Consider the following 23,691-nt stretch of genomic DNA (forward strand, 5'->3'; position numbering starts at 1 on the left):
GAAAACCAAATTATTCAGAATAAGGTGCCTTTTCTGTCAAAGGCTCTCCAAGTACTTTCAAATGAGAACCACTACCCTCTTTGCAAATCCATCCTTTGTAGGACATGAATAGGTGGAGTAAATAAGTCATGCAAAACTATAAACCAACCAAGGTAGAAAGCCCAGCAACCTCAGGTCAATGAGCCTCCCTCAGTACTACAAATATAAAGATACACCTTTGAATACTCAACAGGAAATAATCTGTGCCTTTAAACTTTTCAGGACTGAATTTAAAGTTGAATAGAAAGGTTTGCTAGCAAGGAGAAAGGATGAAATATTTGAAAATAATTTGTAGCCCTAAGCCTGAGACATTTTCCTGTCCTGCTGTATGTTGACTTTTTAGAATAGGAGGCACAAACAGAACAACTGTACTGTGTCCTTCAGCTAAGAACTACTATACTTCAGACAATAACAAGGTTTGAAGGTGAAGTTTTAAGTAACCACTTCCAAGTACGATTTCTAAGAAATGCTCTAAATCTTGCAAAGTGACTCCAAGAGTCTAATAGTGGCCCTGATGAAAAAAGAATGTTAACAAGAGCCAACCAGCACTAACTTTACTCAAGTCAATTACTTGGAATGGAGCCAATTCTCTTTGAATTCTAAAGATTCATGCATTCTTGAACGACATGGTATTATGTGCTCTAAATGAGGACTCTCACACAAGCACACAGATACACACAAATACACATAAAATAATTGCAGCAAAAAATATTGTGCCTGGCCTTAAAGTCCATACAATTTACTTGAAATTTTACTGTTTATGTGAGTAAAGACAACATTTACACACATCCCCTTCCAGAGATATTTTAATGTTTTAAAGGGAAAGAAATTTAATGAAGTTAAACTAATTAGAAATTGCACTTTATAATTTTATCATAAAAGCTTATTTTCTTCATTTCTCCTTTGTGCCAATCTTCCTGTATCCCTACAAAAATTTTCCAAACCTACACTTATATGAATCCTACTAAACTAGAGGACGTTTTCCAAGTCCTATACCTCCTCCTCCATTCGAGTAATCACAAACTAGGCCTGCCAATATCGATCACTCCCTTCTCTAATCTTGAATCACACACAGAAAAACTGTGCACACCTTCAGCTGTTGTTTTTTTGTTTGTTTGTTTGTTTGTTTTAAAGGGCTTCCCTTTTATTGATTTATTTTTGTCTTCTTGTCTTTTTACAAGGGCTGCACCCAGGGCATATGGAGGTTCCCAGGCTAGGGGTCGAATCAGAGCTGTAGCCGCCCGCCTACACCACAGCTCACAGCAACGCCGGATCCTTAACCCACTGAGCGAGGCCAGGGATCGAACCTGCAACCTCATGGTTCCTAGTCAGGTTCGTTAACCACTGAGCCATGAAGGGAACTCCTCTGCTGTCATGTTTATTCCTCAACTAACTAAAGAAAGAGTTCCTTGAGTACAAAACCTCACTCCATACTTAGTCTGTCCTCTTTGTGCCTGGACACTGGGTTATGTTTTCAAAAAAATAACTTCAGTTAAGTATCTGTATTTTCAGAGGGAAGTGTATTAAGCATTTGTTTAAAATCCTTCCCCCAAATATCAATAGTTACAAAGCTTACTAAAATGAGATATTTACCATCAATTATTTTATAAGTATTGGCTTCATTTACTCTGAGGGCACATGCTTTGGAGAGGAAATCAGACACAGTCCTAGCTCCATCATTTTCTAGATGTGTGACCTTGGGTAATTTAATTCATCTCTCTCAGTCTTTTTCTTTAACTGGATAATAGAACTGTCCTGAAAGAGTTATTGATAAGATAAAACATGCAAACTCCTTAGCATCCGCCTAATAAATGGCCAACAAATGATAATTATTATTACTTTGTTAGTAAATAATGAGGACAGAAAGAAGAGAGACACTGTATTACTTTGTTTCGTTACTTACATATGCCTACACCCAGGTTTGGGGAATTACATACAAACATCAAGAAATGACAATCCTGGAGTTCCCGTCGTGGCGCAGTGGTTAACGAATCCAACTAGGAACCATGAGGTTGCGGGTTCGATCCCTGACCTTGCTCAGTGGGTTAACGATCCAGCGTTGCCGTGAGCTGTGGTGTAGGTTGCAGACACGGCTCGGATCCCGCGTTGCTGTGGCTCTGGCGTAGGCCGGTGGCTACAGCTCCGATTCGACCCCTAACCTGGGAACCTCCATATGCCGCAGGAGCGGCCCAAGAAATAGCAAAAAGACAAAAAAAAAAAAAAAAAAGAAATGACAATCCTAAGAAAAATGAGGGTGTGGTCTGGAGACCTTGGTGGGGGAGGGACATTTCTGGAAGAAAAAAATGGTTTTTAAACATCTTTGCTCAAAGTTGTTAATTTAAATAAAATCCACTCTCTATTCATTTCTGTTCACTATTCATCAATTAAAGTTAACCCTTTAGACATTATGAAATGTTGCTAATAAAACAGTAAAAGGGAATTATTTTTGTGTAACTGATTCTAAAAGAGTTAGATTAGATTTTTAGTAGAGTAGGGAGTTCCCCTCATGGCTCAGCGAAATGAATATGAGGACGCATCCATGAAGATGCAGGTTTGATCCCTGGCCTTGCTCAGTGGGTTAAGGATTTGGCATTGCCATGATCTGTGGTGTAGGTCGCAGACACAACTCAGATCCTGCGTTGCTGTCTGTGGCTGTGGCACAGGCCAGCAGCTGCAGCTCCAATTCGACCCCTAGCCTAGGAACCTCCATATGCCGTGGGTGTGGCCTTAAAAAGATTTTTAAAAAGAAAAAAAAAGGAAAAAAAAAAAGGTTTTTGGTAGAATGGACCAGGTTAGAATCACAGGAGTGAGGAAGCAGACGAACGCATATCCCCATCTATACTTACGAGACACATCCATTAACTTTCTGTCCAAACTTTGCTCCACAAATTTAGTGAGAAAATCATTTACTCAATAACTATACAGGGTTTAGTGAGGTGCACTGTTTCAATATCAGGCAAGCATAGGAAAAATAAGGACACCTACCAATCTTAAAGCTCTAGAGGAAAAACAAGAACAGGCCAAAAACCCATGAACCCAAGATGATAGGACACTGGACTCTGATCACAAGATGATCCAGAAAAGTTGAAAACAAAATCTTATAATCAAAGAAGCAAGAATCTTAGGCTCAAAACACCAAAAGACATTAACTAATGCCTAGCCATAATGGCTGTCAATCAATATTTGCTATAAATCAGGAAAGAAATTATCTTAATTTTGAGTCCTCAGAACCTAGCACAGTGCCTGGATCAAAGAATATTGGCTAAATCAAAGAACAAATGTTATTTAATGAATGGTAAAAAGAGAATCCAAAATATAGGTATTCTCCTTCCTTTAAAACATTTAAATAAATGTGAAGAGCTTTTGAATACTAGATATACAAAAAATAAAACGGAAGAAAAAACCTAAGGCTACTCTCTAGAACAAGAGAATCACACAAGCAAATGTCCCCAGTTTGTGAACCTGTGACATCTTTAGCAATTAATTCAAATTGTATGTTCTACCTATCACCAATACACTCTTATTGTCAACATTTAGAAGCACCAGAAACCAGCTATTCTTTACTTATACTCCTCTTTCTTACATAATTATGGTGATATTCCTTATCAATCTAATGGATGATAATAAATTTTATTTTTGCAAATTTTAAACATTACAAAAGCCAAAATTCTTGTTTCTAAATTCTACAAATGTAAGGGATGGCTGGCTCAGACCTCTAGCTTCTGGAATTATTTTACTAAACATCTAATAATTCCCTCTACACATGGAGCTCTAAACAGCTTCCTCAAAAATGGCACTGCTCTATAGGTTACCAACATATTCTGACTAGCAGCCAATCTATAACTCCCTTTCACTGCAAAAGAATCTAACAACTGAAAAATAAGGCAAAGGTAAGGACATTTGATGCATATAAAACTAAATTATTCCATAAAATGCTAACACCTCAATTTACAACTGGTTAAGATAACATCAACGATTTGTGCTCATATTTTGGTTGCTTTGTTTTGTTTTTAAGAAACTAGGCTAAAGTTAACATTCTTCTTAAAATGAGATTGTTTTGGCAAATTCTGCAATATCCCACTCCTAGCATGAGGATGGCAACAAGGAAAAGCAAGCACATACTCTGGAGACTAGATTCGGACACAACTGATGAAAGACAGCTCCAACCTTCCTTAAAACAGGCCTATTTTTCTGACATACCAGTTCACTTACCTCTCCCATCGCTCTTCCCTCCAGAGCAAGTGCTTGAAAATCATGATTCAGTTCATCCATAGAACGTACCTATTGTTTAGAATAGAGGAGGTAAAAGTTGCAAGTTAGCATTTTGAGTTTTACATATACATTAAACACAACTGAAAATCTCTTCTATGTTTACTTTTAGATATTGACAAAGACAATAATAATCAAGTAACTGAGATTAAAGATTCACTTACCTTTAACCATCAGGGTTCAGCAATGACCCCTGCTTTATTCCCCTCCCATTCCCTTTTCTTTCCAAAACATAAAAAATACATAATCCAGAAAGAGAAAAAGCAAATCCATTACACGAGAATTACAGTAGCTATTTTTCACATATTTTTAACTTAGTAAGTAAAGACTAGCATATTGAAGACCAATGATGTATGTAGATGATTACGTAACTTAAACCTCTCTACTGAGTGAAAGACCACAGTGCTTGTCCCCAACCGTAAATGGTTAAGTATGAATTAGCTCCCGCCCCCCAAAAAAGGAGTTCCCATTGTGGTGCAGCAGAAATGAATCTGACTAGTAACCATGAGAATACAGGTTTGATCCCTGGCCTTGCTGAGTGGGTTAAGGATCCAGCGTTGCCGTGAGCTGTGGTGTAGGTTGCAGACGCGGCTTGGATCCTGCGTTGCTGTGGCTGTGGTGTAGGCCAGCGGCTGTAGCTCCAGTTAGACCTCTAGCCTGGGAACCTCGATATGCCATGGGTGCAGCCCTAAAAAGCAAAAAAAAAAAAAAAAAAACCAAATTAGGGGACTCATCTAATTCAAGCCAGTATTTCTTTCCTTTTCCAGAGAAAGAAGTACCCTAGTATTTCTTCATACTGGAAGACCTCTGGGGGCTCAGAGAATCTCAAAACCAGGAGGGGAAAAAAAAAAAAAAAAAGAAAAAAAAAAAAAAAGGACATATCACAAGAATCCCTTCAAACTTCACCTAACATTAAACATACTACCCACATCATAACAATCTTTCTAGAATTCAATTAATTAATCTCCAAAGTCACTTAATATTTAAGAACTAGGATGGAGTATAGAATAGATTACTCAAAACAGTCAGAATTCAAAAATCCTTGTTGCCCAATAGTCTATTGGTCTTCTTAGTTATAAGCAACAAACCACCTATGCTGCCTGAGGCAAGATTAAAGAGAAAGGCTATTCTCCTACCTGAGAAAGACTGCCTGATGTAGGACTTTCTCAAACCCTCCAAGTCCAAACATCACTACCTCCAAAAATATGTGTACAATTTCTAGCAGTGGGTAAAGGCAAAGACAGTCAAACTAAGGCCAGGTAGGGAGAGGGTAGAGTATGAAACATGAACCAGATTACAGCTAGGGAGACCAATTTAAGAATTTTGTTAACATGCCACCTGTATGTCACCCAATAATCTTAATTTGACTGAACTAATATACAGTGAACTAAAAATAATTACATTATTTTTATTTATTTATTTTATTTATTTTTGTCTTTTTAGGGCCGCACCTGCAGCATATGGAGGTTCCCAGGCTGGGGGTCGAATTGAAGCTGTAGCTGCCAGCCTACGCCACAGCCACAGCAACGCAGGATCAGAGCCGCGTCTGCGACCTACACCACAGCTCAAGGTGATGCCGGATCCTTAACCCACTGAGCAAGGCCAGGGATCAAACCCACAACCTCAAGGTTCCTAGTCGGATACGTTTCCACTGTGCAACGATGGAAACTCCTAATTACATTATTTCCAAAACCCAGAGCTGATACTATGCTATAAATGACACACTCTGTCACTAAGATACAACAGCCTTTGGATGCTTACCAAAAGTATAAATTGATAAAATACAAAATGATGTTAATTTCAGTCATACGAGAACAAACAAAGGCATAGAGATAAGGCTTATTATTTTGGTGAAACAATTCCAAAGCGCCTTGAAACAAGCTAGGACCACAGTGCAAGGTGTTTACATTGTTTAGGTAATCACACTGAGTAAGTTCCTAAACTACAGGTGGAAAAATAAGGGGGGGTGGGATATAAGGACAGGATCTTAGCTGAAAATTCTACAAATGTTAGACAAAACCACTTTGAACCTTCAGGCCAGAGTTCACATTTACAAAGCATGTAAATTAAATGCATAAAGTTTCACATCTAGTTCTTTCTGTGGAATCTAACCAATACATTTAACTAGATGCTTGAAAATCCAAAAACCTACAAATAGTTTTAACCAAGGAAGTTGGAATTCTATTTGTATTGCCCAAGAGAAAGGTAGGAGTAGCTACAAAAATGGGGGGGGGGGTGAGTGATAAGGGAAGGAAGAATCAATGTAATATGCTTATTTCTATAATCATCACAACCTCACAGTAATTACTCACATATAAGAGATCACGACAACCTCACAGTAATTACTCACGTGTAAGAGATCACAACACTAAGCTTCAGAAAAATGCCTCTTCCCCAACCATCGTTAAGTAGGGAGATTAAATGGCATTTCCAAGATCTAAATCTAGGTTTTCCACCTTAAAAGGCAATGTCTTTTTTGTCTTTTTTTTTTTTTTTTTTTGTCTTTTTAGAGCCACACCTGCTGCATATGGAGGCTCCCAGGCTAGGAGTCAAATCCAAGCTACAGCTGCTGGCCTACACCACAGCCATAGCAACACCAGATCCGGAGCCGCGTCTGTGACCTACACCACAGCTCATGGCAACGCCAGATCCTTAACCCACTGAGCAAGGCCAGAGATCGAATCTGCATCTTCATGGATCCTAGTCAGATTCATTTCCACTGCACCACAATGAGAATCCCATAAAGGGCAGTGTCCTTTCTATGTCACCAAGCTGCCTCCATGACAGCCATAGGAAGTTTCCAGCCCCAGATAGTGCTGCCTTCAGTTTCTGTCATGGGCTTTGATGAGTGTGCTTTCTTGGTCTTCTTGCCTTTGCTTTCCACTGTCTCCTCCTGCCCCCTTCAAAATTTGCCCATCCTGCACTCATTAGCAATTCCCATCCCTTTCTATACTGCCTTCCCACCCATTAGTCTCTCCCCTACCACATCCTACATGCTGGCTCCCCCCTCTCTCAGGTCTCCTCTCTTTAACTCTCCCTCTGCTGGGGGGGTCTCTCTCTGCCTCACCTACCTCTGTGACATACCTCCTGTAGATAACCACTGAGAACGGGGCCTCAATTTCTGAAGTCTTCTTTGCTAGTCCAGAAACTTCATTTTAAACCACTTGTCCACAGTTGAGTAGACAAATTAAGTCACTCTCACAAAAGTGTTTTTCTAACTAATCAGAAACTTATCGTTTATAATGGGAGCTATACCTGGTATGGTCATCAACACCAGGTATAGCAGACTCTCCAAACAAAATTCTTCCTAACAAACAAAACTAATGATCAGAAGATGCTCAGGAACCAAGAGAAATCAAAGAATGAAAACACAGATAGTTGTTAAGAAATTACCTGGGCAAATAACAAAGAAGCCTTTTCTATCATAAAGGAGAAAAGCTGGCAATAAATTATAATCAAAGAATATGCTCCCATCAGAACAGAACCATCTTTGCAAGTTCCTTGTCTCTACCTCCCTTTCTCCAGAATTCAATATGGTGGTGAGTTAAGGTTAATTTCTAGAGCAACTTACTAATTTAATTTCTTCTTCAGTTTTGCTAAATGTCTATGACTTCCTTCCACTAACTAATTTTCTCTCCTTTGGTTTCACAAAACTATTTCTCTTTTTCTCTTTGGGCACCTTGCCAGTCGCCCATCTCACACCCACCCAGGACTTTTTCTACTGCCGCCCCTCCCCATAAAAGTATCCTCCATTCCCTTTACTAAAGAGGCAAAGTGAGACAATCACTTTAGTATCTGACCTACCTCATATTCCTCACTTCATCACATCCAAGGATAGCATCTGTACAAATAACCTAGCTTGAGTTTTCTTTCCATTTCCCAGATCCCAGAACTTTCTTTTGTATCCTGCAACACATGGATCTTCTTCTAACTAGAATCATAATTTTGCAAATTAAGGTGTTTTACCACACAGAAGTTACAAAATCAAAAGAGATAAACTCAGAACTATATATCACATTGAGAAAATGCAAAATTAAGCAAAAGCATCATGTTAAGAATAATATTCTAAAATGAACTCCTTGTTCCCGTCGTGGAGCAGTGTTAACGAATCTGACTAGGAACCATGAGGTTGCGGGTTCGGTCTCTGCCCTTGCTCAGTGTGTTAACGATCTGGCGTTGCCGTGAGCTGTGGTGTGGGTTTGCAGACGTGGCTCAGATCCTGTGTTAATGTGGCTCTGGTGTAGGCTGGTGGCTGCGGCTCCGATTCGACCCCTAACCTGGGAACCTCCATATGCCGCAGGAGCGGCCCAAGAAATAGCAAAAAGACAAAAAATAAATTAATTAATTAATTTAATTTAATTAAATGAACTCCTTGAGAAGCCCTGCCTACTCAACACCGAACATACACTTAGCAGAATCATCAATGAATGATATACACTTCACTATTTCCTCATCTGTAAAACTGAGATAACACTGGCTACTGTACATGTTTGTTGTAAAGATTAAATGAACCAACATGTCCAATACTTAGTAGGAACTTACACAACTATATCCACCTCATAGTTTATTCCCTTTAAGTTACTGAAATGCCTCCTTTGCACATTCTTCACACATCTCTTCTTTCCCTATCCTCAGTTAGTAGAGGGCAGGTTTGAGACATTTGCAGGGGGTGGGGGCGTCTCGCGCTCTAGTTCAGCATTTTCACTTTTTTTTTCTTTTTTCTTTGCAAGACCGCACCCACGTCATGTGGAGGTTCCCAGGCCAGGGGTCCAATCGGAGTTGTAGCCACCAGCCTGCGCCAGAGCCACAGCAACACGGGATCCGAGCTGCGTTTGCGACCCACACCACAACTCACGACAACACCAGATCCTTAACCCACTGAGCGAGGCCAGGAATTGAACCCGAAACCTCATGGTTCCTAGTCAGATTCATTTCCACTGCACCACAACGGGAACTCCTAGTTCATCATCATTTTCATAATCAGTATTAGAAGTAACTAGATCATACAAACCCCTAACTTATTTTCTAAAACTCAGCATTTCAAAGTATATCCACTTTTCTCTTTTCTCAATTCCCAGGAAAAAAATCATCCATTCAGAGAAAGTTCCATTCTCCATTCTAATCCATTTAGAAACTTCCAAAATATAGGAGTTCCCATCGTGGCTCAGTGGTTAACGAATCTGACTAGCATCCACGAGGACACAGGTTCCATCCCTGGCCTGGCTCAATGGGTTGAGGATCTGGCGTTGCCGTGAGCTGTGGTGTAGGTTGCAGATGATGCTCATATCTGGCGTTGCTGTGGCTGTAGCGTAAGCCAGAGGCTACAGCTCCAATTGGACCCCTAGCCTGGGAACCTCCACATGCCACAGGTGTGGCGCTACAAAGACAAAAAAGAAGAAGAAGAAGAAGAAGAAGCAAGCTTTGACAGCATTCTGGTTCAGTTCTTGGCCTTACTTTACTAGAATTTACTTACTTTCCTGTCCTTGGATTACTGTCCTTTAACTGCTCCAGTTATCTTTACAATGAATGTCCCTACACCTGAGCCAGTTTGACCATTTCTCTGTTGCTTGTATATAAGAACCAAACTCAAACACATTATGTATCACTGAGTTGGTACTTATAAAATCTTACTGGAAGTTTATATTTTAAAACAGTAATTCAGAGCTATGCACTACACTTAGAAAAAAAAAATGCAACAAATCCACACTTTTTTTAAATATTTTCTATAACAGACATATTTTAAGACACCTGCCTAAAAGGGGCAACTTTGTGACTTCCACAACCTCTGGCCACAAACAACATACCTTTCCTAAATGGCCAAAGCCTCAGCACCTGAAGAGAAATGATAAGGTAACCTCTCTTAGCATTTAGGCCAGATAGCCATGGAAAAGTAAAGTGAACTTTACTAAAGACTTGGCAGTTGTGTCTGCCACTTTGGGTCAAGTATAACCTGGTGAAATAAGCAGAAAATGACAATCAACATAGCAAAGAGAAAGAATATGCTGAAAAAGGCAGGAAAAAAAAAGACCGTGGAACCCCTATGAAGTAGAAAGCCTCCCAGTGCCCAGGAGGCCCACATACGTATTTCCTGCTCTGAGGCTCTGAAAGAATCCCTGGTGTTCTTTCATTTAATGTCCTGAATTTTTGCTAACTACAACAGAATTCTGTGCCTTGAGACTAAAACTGCCTTTACTATAATATTTATTTCCTCAATCACTGAATCTCAGTTATCAGGCACTTTTCTCCTCCATACCTACCTTGGCTCCCTGGAGGACATTTTGCAAAGAAAGGCATGCCTATATCACAACGCCTCCATCTCGCTCACATAGATCCAGAACAATACAAGCAGAACAATACAAGCAAAACCATTACAGGAAGGAGATACCAGTGAGAAAAAGTCAGGCAAATCCAAGACAAATTTGAGCAATGAGAAGAAATGGAATATGAGAATTAACCTAATTTGAATTTAATCATTAAGAGAAAAACATTTAATGTCTGTTCTACAGCATCTTCTGCTCACTATATTGTATTATAAATAATAACAAATATTTACTCAGACTGACTGTGCCAGGCCCTATCCTATAAAAAAATCTTTATATACTGTATGATCTCTTTAACAATCTGAAGATGTAGGTACTCTTATCCTCATTTTCTAAGAAAAGCAAAAAAGTTATTATATTCCTCCAAAAAAATATAAGTAAATCAGCATTCTTTAGATTACTGGTAAAAAAAATACTCTTTTGGCTTCAGAGGATGCGAACCCTACATGAGCTTATCTATTCACTGTCAATGACAACATTAAATACATTAAATACTAGAATTTTCTGAGTTTTGAAGGTATTGTACTGCAAAAGACATTATTCTATTTTATAGATGAGGAAACCAAGGTTCAGAAATCTAATCTGTCCAAAATCATACACAGCAGATGAAGATCTAAAGAGGAATTCAAATTCAGGTCTTTACCCCTTTATTAGCACTTCTCTCTGTTCTGTTCACATCAAAGACAAGCATAAAAGCTCCAGCACACCTGGCTAAACAGCTATTGTTTCAGAAAGCCATTACTACACTATTTTTATAGTCTCTTCTGTGACAATGGGGGTGGGAAGGGGGAATGAAGTCACCACCATGGCCAGGATTAGGCTGAACTTCCATTTTTTTAATTATTATTTACCACTAAAAACTGCTACTACTTTCAGCAATTAAATACTATTAAAGTTACAGATTATCGGAGTTCCCTTGGTAGCACAGCAGGTTAAGAATTATTCAGCACTGTCACTGCTGTGGCTCAGGCTGCACCCGTGGCATGGGTTTGACCCCCTGGCCTCAGAACTTTCTGCATGCCATGGGCACGGCCAGAAATAAATACATAAAATTCAGATTATCTAATATGTTTATAGCATTCAGCTTGGATGGTTAACAGACCCAAGTGATAAACTATAATTATCAAAGCTATTTTGCTACCTTACTACTATAATATGTACCCCTCATGTAAATGTCAGCATTTCCTAAACAAAAAACAATTTAGAAAGTAAATAAGTAACATTTTCAAAATCAGTTAATGAGGCCTATGACACTAGTGTCTTGTAAAAACAAAAACCTCACAACTACTGTTCTTTTTCTTAATTTTCACAATCATGACCAAGCTGAAATTAGTAATGAGAACAAGGCCATTATAATTGGAGAGAACTGTTTAACTGATATGAAAGAACCTAATAAAAAGTGTAAGACTTAAGGAGTTCCAGCTGTAGCACAACAGATCAGCTTCAGTCTCTGAAGCAGAGACACAGGTTCCATCCTCGTGGCATTGCCAGCTCAGATGTGATCCCTAGCCTAGGAACTCCATATGGCACAAGGCGGAGGAAAGGGAAGGGAAAGGGGGAAGGCAATGAAAGGAAAAGAACTAACCGAAGTTTAAGACCTAAGATAATGATAGGGAGTTCCCATCATGGCTCAGCAGAAAAGAATATGACTAGTATCCATGAGGATGCACATTCAATCCCTGGCCTTGCTCAGTGGGTTAAGGATCCGGTGTTGCCGTGAGCTGTAGTGTAGGTCACAGGCATGGCTTGGATCTGGCTTGGCTGTGGCTGTGGCGTAGGCCAGCAGCTGCAGCTCCAATTGGACCCCTAGCCTGGGAACTCCCATACGCCGTGAGTGTGGCCCTAAAAAGACTCAAAAAAAAAGGATAATGATAAACCTCATCTCTGCTAGTCTAGAAACTACCACCGAAAGCCATTCATCTGAACAGATTACTCCTGGCTTCCAAAAGTACAAATTCCAAAAACAAGAAAGAAACTCCTACTTAATTACTATTATATAGGAGGATCATATTTACATCAAAAAATGGTTATTTGAAAATAGAGAACATATCAAGGGTCCTCATTAGTATTAAAAAGTTTCATTCTGAAATACCAATCTTAAAAGATGACATATGGAAAAAGGAAAAAAAAGGATAGAGTCTTCATCAAGGGAGTTCCCGTTGTGGTTCAGTGGTAATGAACATGACTAGACTCCTTGAGGACACGAGTTCGATCTCTGCCCTCGATCAGTGGGTTAAGGATCCACCGTGAGCTGCAGTGCAAGTCGCAGACAAGGCATGGATCTGGGGCTGCCATGGCTGTGGTGCAGGCCAGCAGCTGCAGCCCTGACTTGACCCCTAGCCTGGGAACTTCCATATGTCATGGGTTCGGCCCCAAAATGACAAAAAAAATTTTTTAAATGTTCATCAAAAGTTCTTACATCAAGTTGTGGCAAAGCTGTATCAGCCTCTTTTCAAAAAATGATATTAACGTATTTTTCATCATTGTAATCTTACTAGCAGAGTATAAGCAGCTATGTAAACAGTAAGAAAATAACAAATATTTGTCCACAAAAAAAAGACCCAGAACTTGCTAAAATCAATTTTTGAGATTCACTTTGTCATCCCTTCCACTAATGGACATGTAATAGTAGGAATAAAAGGTTTATAAACACCTTTACCATAATAGTTTGTGAATGAAAACAAATTATGGGCCTCCACAGACACTGATACAAATTTCCTACAAATTATATAAGACTGAATATTTTTTAACAGATGTACAACTTAGACCACCAGTGAAAACAGCAACTGTGGAAATTAAGTAGAGGAACTACCAGCTACAAGGAATGCCTACAGTGTTAGTTTCTGCAGATTAGGGGTTGGGGAACTACTGATATAAAGATTACTTATCTAATTGTGTTTTCCCTTTTTGACAGACTAGGAGTTGGAGAAACACAGAATAAGGTTCAAAGACCATGGTATACATGTCTTAACTGCTTTCTCCTCAACTCCTGAAATATTATCCACTAAATAACCTAACTGTGCTTTAGCAATAGTACACCATGGTAGTTTGTCCTATCTCTCTAAAAGTAAACAAACCCCACAGTATAAAAACAAGACAGATATTCGTGATGTGAGAAATTACAACTTAGACTTAGGAGTGATAAAATAGCAGAAACAGGACTCCTAGAGCCAGTTTCTATGACAATAAAAGAACACTGGCATGTTTTTTTGAGCTTTTGAAGAAAGAAATATGACAATACGCATCAAATTTTACGAACATTCATGCCCTTTGATCCAGTAATTCTACTTTTAGGAATTTAGCCTAAGCAAATAACTAGAAATATGGGCCTCTGCCCATATTAACAACAAATCTTCAACCTGGCATTGTGATGTGAAAAGTGGTTTAAAAAACAAAGTTTTAAAATAGCAGGGTTTACTAAATACAGCATATATTCATTTACAGAATTTTATGCAACTATTTAAAACACCTTTTAAAGTCTTAGATGAAAATAGGTTTATGTGTAAGGATTCTAAAATAGGCTACAAATCTGTACACATAAAAAGATAAGTATTCAGGAGTTCCGGCGTGGCTCAGTGGTTAACGAATCCAACTAGGAACCATGAGGTTGCGGGTTCGGTCCCTGGCCTTGCTCAGTGGGTTAACGATCCAACATTGACGTGAGCTGTGGTGTAGGTTGCAGACGCGGCTCGGATCCCGCGTTGCTGTGGCTCTGGCGTAGGCCAGCAGCTACAGCTCCGATTCGACCCCTAGCCTGGGAACCTCCATATGCCGCAGGAGTGGCCCAAGAAATGGCAAAAAGACAAAAAAAAAAAAAAGGTAAGTATTCATAGAGAATAGACTCATGGCTGCCAAGGGGGAGAGGGGAGGGAATGGGATGGACTAGGAGTTAAGGATTAGTAGATGCAAACTATTACATTTAGAATGGATAAGCAATGAGGTCCTACTGTATAGCAGAGGGAACTATATCCAGTCTCGGGATAGACCATGATGGAGGATAATATAAGAAAAGGAATGTATATGTATGTATGACTGGGTCACTTTGCTGTACAGCAGGAATTTGCACAACATTGTATATCAACTATAATAAAATTTCTTTAAAGATATGTTATTATATTTCCATAGAGACATACACAAAATAAGACTGGAAGGTAATACACCCAATGTTAACTTAAAATTTCTTCAATAGTTTCTACATTTTCTAGAATAATGCTAATGAAAAAAATGAGACTCTTCTGAAAACAAATTTAACATTTACGAAGTCTTTAACATTCTACCTTTCACAGCAATAATTCTCTTCTAGAACCATCTTAAATAACTAAAACAAAGAAGCTTTATAAGCAAAGGCGCTTGCTATGCACTTATTTTTAACAATAAGAAATGAAGAGAGAGGTAGGAAGGATACCCAGAGTAAATAAAATAGGTTAAGCAGAAGCAGTTTCCAAAGAGGCAGGATGTGCCCTCTATGCACAGAATAACTTATCACAGCCAGTACTTACTGTGTCCTAGGTAGCAATGCGCATTATTTTATTTTCAAACTATGAAATAATAATAAATAATTCCTAATTATCCTCTATACTTCACTTTAACGGAGGAGGAAAGTGAGGCAGAGAAAGGTTAAATAAACTGTCCATAGTTATACAGACATACTGACCCTAGATCTAGAGTCTGACTCTGAACCAGTGCCCTGTACTTGGGGACCAAAATGTGTCTGGGGTACTCCATCTATTTAGGTAACAAAGCTGTACCAAATGAAAGCCTGCTAGAAACCCGTAAGTGGAGGAGATGAGATTACCCTGCCACCTAGTTCTGTATCTCTAACAACAAACTATGCAGCCCATCTGTGGCCAAACTTTAGGATTCTTCTGTTAATTTCAAGGATGATCTGAAAGAGTTAAGTCATCATGAGACTATAGGGAGCAAACTACTTAATCAGGGAAAGGAAATCTCATCCTGAAGATATAAAAGACAAGACTTCTGAAAATGACTCACCTATTGGGGGAGAGAATAAATGGAGGTTAAAAAGACAAAAATTCATAGCAAAAAAAATTTTTTTTAATTTTTTGGTCACATCTGCAGCATGTGTAAGTTCCTGGGCCAGGGATCAAACCCATGCCACAGCAGTTACCCAGGGCACTGCAGTGACAATGAATGCCAGACACTTAACCTTGCCCCACAAGGGAATCTGCACTTTTTTTTTTTTTTTTTTTTTTTGTCTTTTTGACTTTTTGTCTTTTCAGGGCCGTACCTGCGGCATATGGAGATTTCCAGGCTAAGGGTCTAATCGGAGCTGTGGCCACCAGCTTATGCCACAACCACAGCAACACCAGATCCAAGCCACATCTTTGACCTACACCACAGCTCACGGCAATGCCAGATCTTTAACCCACTGAGCGAGGCCAGGGATCAAACCTGCAACCTCATGGTTCCTAGCCGGATTCGTTTCTTCTGCGCCATGATGGAAACTCCTGGAAATTTTTTTTTTTAATTTCATTGGGGTGGAGTTCCTGTCGTGGCACAGCAGAAACGAACCCCACTAGGAACCATGAGGTTGCAGGTTCGATCCCTGGCCTCGCTCAGTGGGTTAAGGATCGGCTGTTGCCGTGAGCTGTGGTGTACCTTGCAGACTCAGCTCAGATATGATGTTGCTGTGGCTGTGGCGCAGGCCGACAGCTATAGTTCTGATTAGACCCCTAGCCTGGGAACCTCCATATACCTCAGGAAGCAGCCCTAGAAAAGGCAAAAAGACAAAAAAAAAAAATAAGAAATAAAAAATAAAATAAAATGGAAGATAATTTTTTGTTGTTGTTGTTATTTCTTGGGCCGCTCCCGCGGCATATGGAGGTTCCCAGGCTAGGGGTCGAATCGGAGCTGTAGCCACCGGCCTATGCCAGAGCCACAGCAACGCGGGATCCGAGCCGCGTCTGCAACCTACACCACAGCTCACGGCAACGCTGGATCGTTAACCCACTGAGCAAGGGCAGGGACCGAACCTGCAACCTCATGGTTCCTAGTCGGATTCGTTAACCACTGCGCCACCACGGGAACTCCTGGAAAATAATTTTAAAATACTGAAACCCAAATGCCCATCAACTGATGAGTGTATAAACAATACATAGTATATATCACACAAAGGAATATTATTCAGCCAAAAAATGAAGTACTGATACATACTACAATATTCATGAACCTTAAAAACATGCTAAGTGAAAGACACAAAAGACCACACATTTTATCATTCCATTTATATGAAATATCCATATATGAAGTTCCCCTTGCGGCTCAGCAGGCTGAGGACCTGACGTTATCTCCATGAGCATCTAAGTTTGATCCTTGGACTCGCTTAGTGGGTTAAGGATCTGGCATTGCCATAAGCTACAGTGTAGGTCACAGACTGTAGCTGGGTAAGGTCCAGTGTCGCCATGGCTGCAGCTCCAATTCGAACCCTGGCCCAAAAAATTCCATATGCTGTGGGCATGGCCAATAACTAAAAATAGGAGATGGCAAATACTTTCTGTAACAGGCTAAATAATAAAAAATCGGGTTTTGTGGGCTATACAGAGTCTTCGTCATACATGCTTCAGGTTTTGTTTTGTTTTTTCCGTCTTTCATCATTTTAGGGCTGAACCAGAAGCATATGGAGGTTCCCAGGCTAGGGGTGGAATTAGAGCTGTAGCTGCCAGCCTAGGCCACAGCCACAGTAACACCAGATCCTTAACCCACTGAGCAAGGCCAGGGATCAAACCCGCATCCTCATGAACACTAGTTGGGTTCGTTAATTGCTGAGCCACGACAGGAACTCCTATGCTTTGTTTTTATTTTCAACTACATACTTTAAAAAGTAAAAGCCATTCTTAATTAGCTCAGGGCCATATACAAACAGGCAGGAAGCCAGATTTAGCAGAGGCCATAATTTACCAAATCTAGTTTAAAAATAAGCCATTCCTAAAATGTTTACAAGTGAGTATGTGCTAAGTTAACATTTATCCACAAGCTAGGCAAAGATCTCTTACCAAACTTATAAATGGAACTTCCACAATGTTATTGGATGAAGAGAACATAGAGAAACCTATCAAACAGAATTTAGTACTTTTATTAGTAATTAGGACCACATAAAATTAAGAATAAAAAATTACATTAAAAAATAAAGACGCTGTTCACATGGAAAGATGTTGAACACCATCAGTCATGAGGGAAGTACAGATTAAAACCACAGTGAGACAGGAGTTCCCATCGTGGCTCAGCAGTAGTGAACCTGACTAATATCCATGAGGACACAGGTTTGATCCTAGCCTCGCTCAATGAGTTAAGGATCCGGCATTGCCATGAGCTATGTTGTAGTTCACAGTCGCAGCTCGGAGCTGATGTTGCTGTGGCTGTGGTGTAGGCCAGCAACTGCTGCTCCAATCCAACCCCTAGTTCAGCCCTAAAAAGCAAAAAAAAACCAAAACAAAACAACAACAACAACACAATGAGACATCATTACATATGTGTCAGAATGACTAATATAAAAAAGTTAATACCACCAAATGCTGGTGAGGGAACAGAAAAATTGGATTATTGAAACATTACTGGTCTGGAAAACAAAAACTAAAACAGGCAACTACCATTTATTACCCAGAATTGTACTCCTGAGCTTTATCTGATGCTCACACAAAAACCTGTACATGAATGTTCATAGAAGCTTTATTTATAACTAAAGACTGGAATCGGCCCAGGTGTCCTTCAACAGGTTAAACAAACTGCAGTGCATCTACACTATGCACACTATGCAGCAATAAAAAGGAATGGCCTACCACAGCAACAACTTGGATGAGACCCCAAGAAGGTATACACAGCAAAAGAGGTCAGGCCCCACAGGCTATATGTATGCTATAACTCCCTTTATATGACAATTTTGAAATGACAAAATTGTGGAAACATAGGATAGGACAAATTAGTTGCTGGGCAGTGGTCCCCTATCCCTCCTAAGTGAAGGTGGGTGTGTAAAAAGGGCTATTCAAGGGTCCCTTGTTGTTCTGGAACTATTCAGTACTTTGTGGTGGTAAATACATGAACCTACACAGTAAAATTTTCTGAACTTCATACACAGAGAGAGAGAGATTCTAACGCGTAATAAATATGGAGAAATGTGAATAGGACTGGGTGTATTTTATCAACATCAATATCCTAGCTATGATCTTATACTACATAACGCTATCTGTAAAGGCTACGTTATAAAATGTTACCATTGGAGAAATAGAGAGCAATATACAAAGGATCTCTCTGTATTATTTCTTATGACTGCATATGAATCAATGAATAACTAAGCCAAAATTTTAATTGATGTCTACTATAAAGAAATAATGAAGATACAACTTAAAATCAAAGTTCCCAGGCAAAAAAAAAAAACTAAATTAATCAAATTATTACCAAAGGAACCTTTCTCAAGCTACAAAACTGCAGATCGAAAGATCTTACCCACATAATACACAAAAATCTCATCCTGGCCAAACTGTTCTAAAGTTAGAGAATTCAGTAAGTATTCCAGCAAGGAAAAAAAAAAAAAAAATAGATTTTACCTTCGTGTCTCCAAAACACTACCTGGCAAAGACAATAAGATCATCTATCGCCCAAAGAGTTTATGTCCTAACACAATTGTCTTTTCAGATATAAAGGCTATAAGAACACAATATACAAAAGAATACAATATGCCACCCACTTGCCATCTGTCAAGTAACAACTGTACTAAAGCACTCTAGCCAATCAAGAGAATTAAAATTAAGCATACAAAATGGATAAACTGTCATACAACTATCTAGTGGAATTCTACCTAGCAATTAAAAGGATCAATCTGGAGTTCCTGTTGTGGTGCAGTGGTTAACAAATCCGACTAGGAACCATGAGGTTGCGGGTTCGGTCCCTGCCCTTGCTCAGTGGATTAACGATCCAGCGTTGCCGTGAGCTGTGGTGTAGGTTGCAGACGCGGCTCGGATCCCGAGTTGCTGTGGCTCTGGCATAGGCCAGCGGCTACAGCTCCGATTCGACCCCTAGCTTGGGAACCTCCATATGCCGCGGGAGCGGCCCAAGAAATGGCAAAAAGACAAAAAAAAAAAGATCAATCTACTGTTATATACAATATCAATCTATTGTTATATAGGAAATACATTATGTTAAATGAAAGAAATCAGATTCAAAAGCTACATATATTTATAGTACATATATGACATTTTGGAAAAGGCAAAACTACAAGAAGAGAAAACAGACTAACTGTTCGCAGTGGCTGGAAATGAAAGAGAAGTGCTATGAAGGGACTCCAGGGAATTTGGGTAAGTATCAAAACTGTTTTTGGGGGGGTTTTGTCTTTTGAGGGCCACACACTTGGCACATGGGGGTTTTCAGGCTAGAGGTCTAATCGGAGCTGTAGCCGCCAGCTTACACCAGAGCCACAGCAATGTGAGATCCGAGCCACAGCAATGTGAGATCCGAGCCACATCTGTGCCCTAGACCACAGCTCATGCAGTGCAGGATCTTTAACTCCACTGAGGAAGGCCAGGGATCGAACCCAAAACCTTATGATTCCTAGTTGGATCTGCTTCCACTGCACCACAACAGGAACTCTGATCAAAACTGTTTTATTATCTTGATTGTGGTGGATACATGAATACATGCATTTGTCAAACCCTACAAAAGTGTATGCTAAAATAATGGCGAATTTAACCTACGCAAAACTTTATCTTAAAAATAAGGGAAAATTAATTACACAAGAGATGGAACAGCATTATAAAGGAGTAACAGTACTGTTTCCATTCCAAAAATGTAGGTAAAGAAAACAGTCCAAACTCCAAGTTTTTTTGTTTTTTGTCTTTTTGCCTTTTCTAGGGCCACTCCCTCGGCATATGGAGGTTCCCAGGCTAGGGGTCTAATCGGAGCTGTAGCCACCGGCCTACGCCAGAGGCACAGCAACGCAGGATCCAAGCCGAGTCTTCGACCTATACCACAGCTCACGGCAGTAAAAAATTTAGCAATCTGGAAGTTCCCATTTTGGCTCAGCAGTAACAAATCTAACTAGTAACCATGAGGACACAGGTTCAATCCCTGGCCCACTCAGTGGGTTAAGGATCCAGCATTGCCATGAGCTGTGGTGTAGACTGCAGAGGAGGCTTGGATCTTGCATTGCTGTGGCTGTGGCACAGGCTGGCAACTGAAGCTCCAGTTCAATCCCTAGCCTGGAAACTTCCATATGCCACCAATGCGGCCCTAAAAAAGCAAAAAACAAAAAACAAAACAAAAAAACCTCATACTGCCCATCAAATTAAAAAAAAAAAAAAGCAAAGTTCAAGAAACAATTATCTTTGTTAAGACAAATGAGATTTACTTTTTTTTTTTTTTTGGTCTTTTTGCTATTTCGTGGGCCGATCTCCCGGCATATGGAGGTTCCCAGGCTAGGGGTCCAATCGGAGCTATAGCTGCCAGCCTACGCCAGAGCCACAGCAACGCAGGATCTGAGCCGCGTCTGCAACCTACACCACAGCTCACGGCAACGCCGGATCGTCAACCCACTGAGCAAGGGCAGGGACCGAACCCGCAACCTCATCGTTCCTAATCGGATTCGTTAACCACTGCGCCACAACGGGAACTCCGGAGATTTACATTTTTAAGTTTTAAATAAAAACACTAGGTAGATATATTACAAAAGGTAAACAGACTCTGAAGGTTGAATTATAGTTGGAATTTGGTTGGTTTTTGGTTTGTTCCTTGGCTGTTTTTATTTTTTAATTTTGTCTATACTTTCCAAAATTTTTATAATGAGCAGTAATTAATTCAAGAAATCAAAAATATCTACAGGTAATTATTTTTACTGGGAAGTAAAACACTTTTGCTTTTTTTTTGGCTGCACCCCTGGCATGAGGAAGTTCCTGGGCCAAGGATGACCAAGCATCGCAGTTGTGGCCTGTGCCACAGCTGTGGCAACGCTAGATCCTTAATCAGCTGTACCACACAGGAACTTCCATTTTATTTATTTTTTATTTTTTTATTTTTTGCTTTTTTGCTTTTTATGGCTACACCTGCAGTATGTGAAAGTTCCCAGGCTAGGGCTCGAATCAGAGCTACAGGGGCCAGCCTACACCACATGGAATCTGAGCCAGGATCTGAGCTGCATCTGCAATCTACATCACAGCTCACAGCAGCAAAAGAGCCTTAACCCACTGAGCAAGGCCAGATTCTCATGCATACTAGTCAGATTTGTTTCCACTGCACCACAACGGGCACTCCAAGAAGTTAACATTTAAGCAAAGGACTGGAAGGAGATGAGCAACTCTGATAGACTTCTGAGAGAGACGCACTCAAAGAGAACATCAGTCAAAACCTTGTGATGATGGGGCATGCCTGTGACTCTAGAAATAGCAAAAATTGCTTTAATGTCATTCCATTAAAGTACATCAAATAGGAGTTCCCGTCGTGGCACAGTGATTAACGAATCCGACTAGGAACCATGAGGTTGCGGGTTCGGTCCCTGGCCTTGCTCAGTGGGTTAACGATCCAACATTGACGTGAGCTGTGGTGTAGGTCGCAGACTCGGCTCGGATCCCGAGTTGCTGTGGCTCTGGCGTAGGCCAGTGGCTACAGCTCCGATTAGACCCCTAGCCTGGGAACCTCCATATGCCACAGGTGCAGCCCTAAAAAGGCAAAAAGACAAAAAAAAATAAATAATTAATTAATTTTTAAAAAATTTAAAAAATAAAAAACGAAAAACTCTGGAGTTCCCGTCGTGACTCAGAAGTTAACGAACCCAACTAGCATCCATGAGGATGCAGGTTCAATCCCCGGCCTCACTCAATGCATTAAGGACCCAGCAACACATGAGCTGTGGTGTAGATCGAAGATGGGGCTCAGATCCCAAGCTGCTGTGGCTGTGACCTAGGCCGGCAGCTACAGCTCCGATTCAACCACTAGCCTGGGACCTTACATATGCCAAGAGTGCAGCCCTAAAAAAGACAAAAGACAAAAGACAAAAAAAATAAAAGAAAGAAAAAATGTAGACCTAGGCTAAGAATAAACAGCAATAAAACAAAAGAGGCAAAACAGATCCATAAATGGGGAAACAATTTATTATAAAGGAGGTCTTTCAAATCAATAAATTTTGCTAGGATCACTGGTTTCCAATTGAGGGAAAGTAACATTACATCACTACTTCCTGCCTACACAAAACACAGAAATAAACCGCAGATTAATTAAGGATGAAAACATAAAACCAGAAGTGCAAAAATAACAAACACAAGAAATTGGGTGAGGGACGACCTAAGAGCATAAAGATAAAGAAATCAAAAGGTACAATAAACAAAGTTAAAAGACATATAAAAGCAGTTTTATAAATCTAGAAAAATAGTACAGAAAAAAGTGGACAAAGAACACACACGGTATTGGTGAAACTTTAAATTGGTACAGTCTATCTGTAGAACAATGTGGAAATATGTATCAAAATTTTATTTTGGGGGCATTAGGATTTTTTATTTTTTAATTTTTTTTAATTATTTCCCCAATACAATTTTTTTTTCTACCATACAGCATGGTGACCCAGTTACACATACAGTATAGATTCTTTTTTCTCACACTATCATGCTCCATCATAAGTGACTAGACATAGTTCCCAGTGCTACACAGCAGGACCTCATTGCTATTCCATTCCAAAGGCAATAGTTTCCATCTATTAACTCCAAGCTCCCAAACCACCCCACTCCCTCCCCCTCCCCCTTGGCAACCACAAGTCTGTTCTCCAAGTTCATGATTTTCTTTTCTGTGGAAAGGTTCATTTGTACCATATATTAGATTCCAGATATAAGTGATATCATATGGTATTTGTCTTTCTCTTTCTGATTTACTTCATAGTATGAGAGTCTCTAGTTCCATCCATGTTGCTGCAATGGCATTATTTTGTTCTTTTGTATCAAAATTTTAAATGCAGGAGTTCCCGTTGTGACTCAGCAGTAACGAACCTGACAGTATTCATGAGGACAAGGGTTCGATCCCTGGCCTGAGTGAAAAAAAAAGGTATTTCAAAATCACCCATCCTGGAAGAACA

The 23,691-nt window shown here is 39.9% G+C and overlaps 1 protein-coding gene across 33 annotated transcripts in view; it reads right to left on the reverse strand.

The window, feature by feature from the left end:
* Positions 1 to 23,691, reverse strand: part of PUM1 (pumilio RNA binding family member 1) — a 141,096-nt gene that overhangs the window by 100,624 nt on the left and 16,781 nt on the right. For all 33 annotated transcript variants that reach the window (XM_021095736.1, XM_021095734.1, XM_021095751.1 and 30 more), the window contains exon 3: positions 4,252 to 4,320. In XM_021095736.1, the coding sequence (XP_020951395.1) occupies positions 4,252 to 4,320 (69 nt within the window). The remainder of the gene's footprint in view (positions 1 to 4,251; positions 4,321 to 23,691) is intronic.

The sequence above is a fragment of the Sus scrofa genome, chromosome 6, assembly GCF_000003025.6.
Source record: "Sus scrofa isolate TJ Tabasco breed Duroc chromosome 6, Sscrofa11.1, whole genome shotgun sequence".
NCBI lineage: Eukaryota > Metazoa > Chordata > Mammalia > Artiodactyla > Suidae > Sus > Sus scrofa.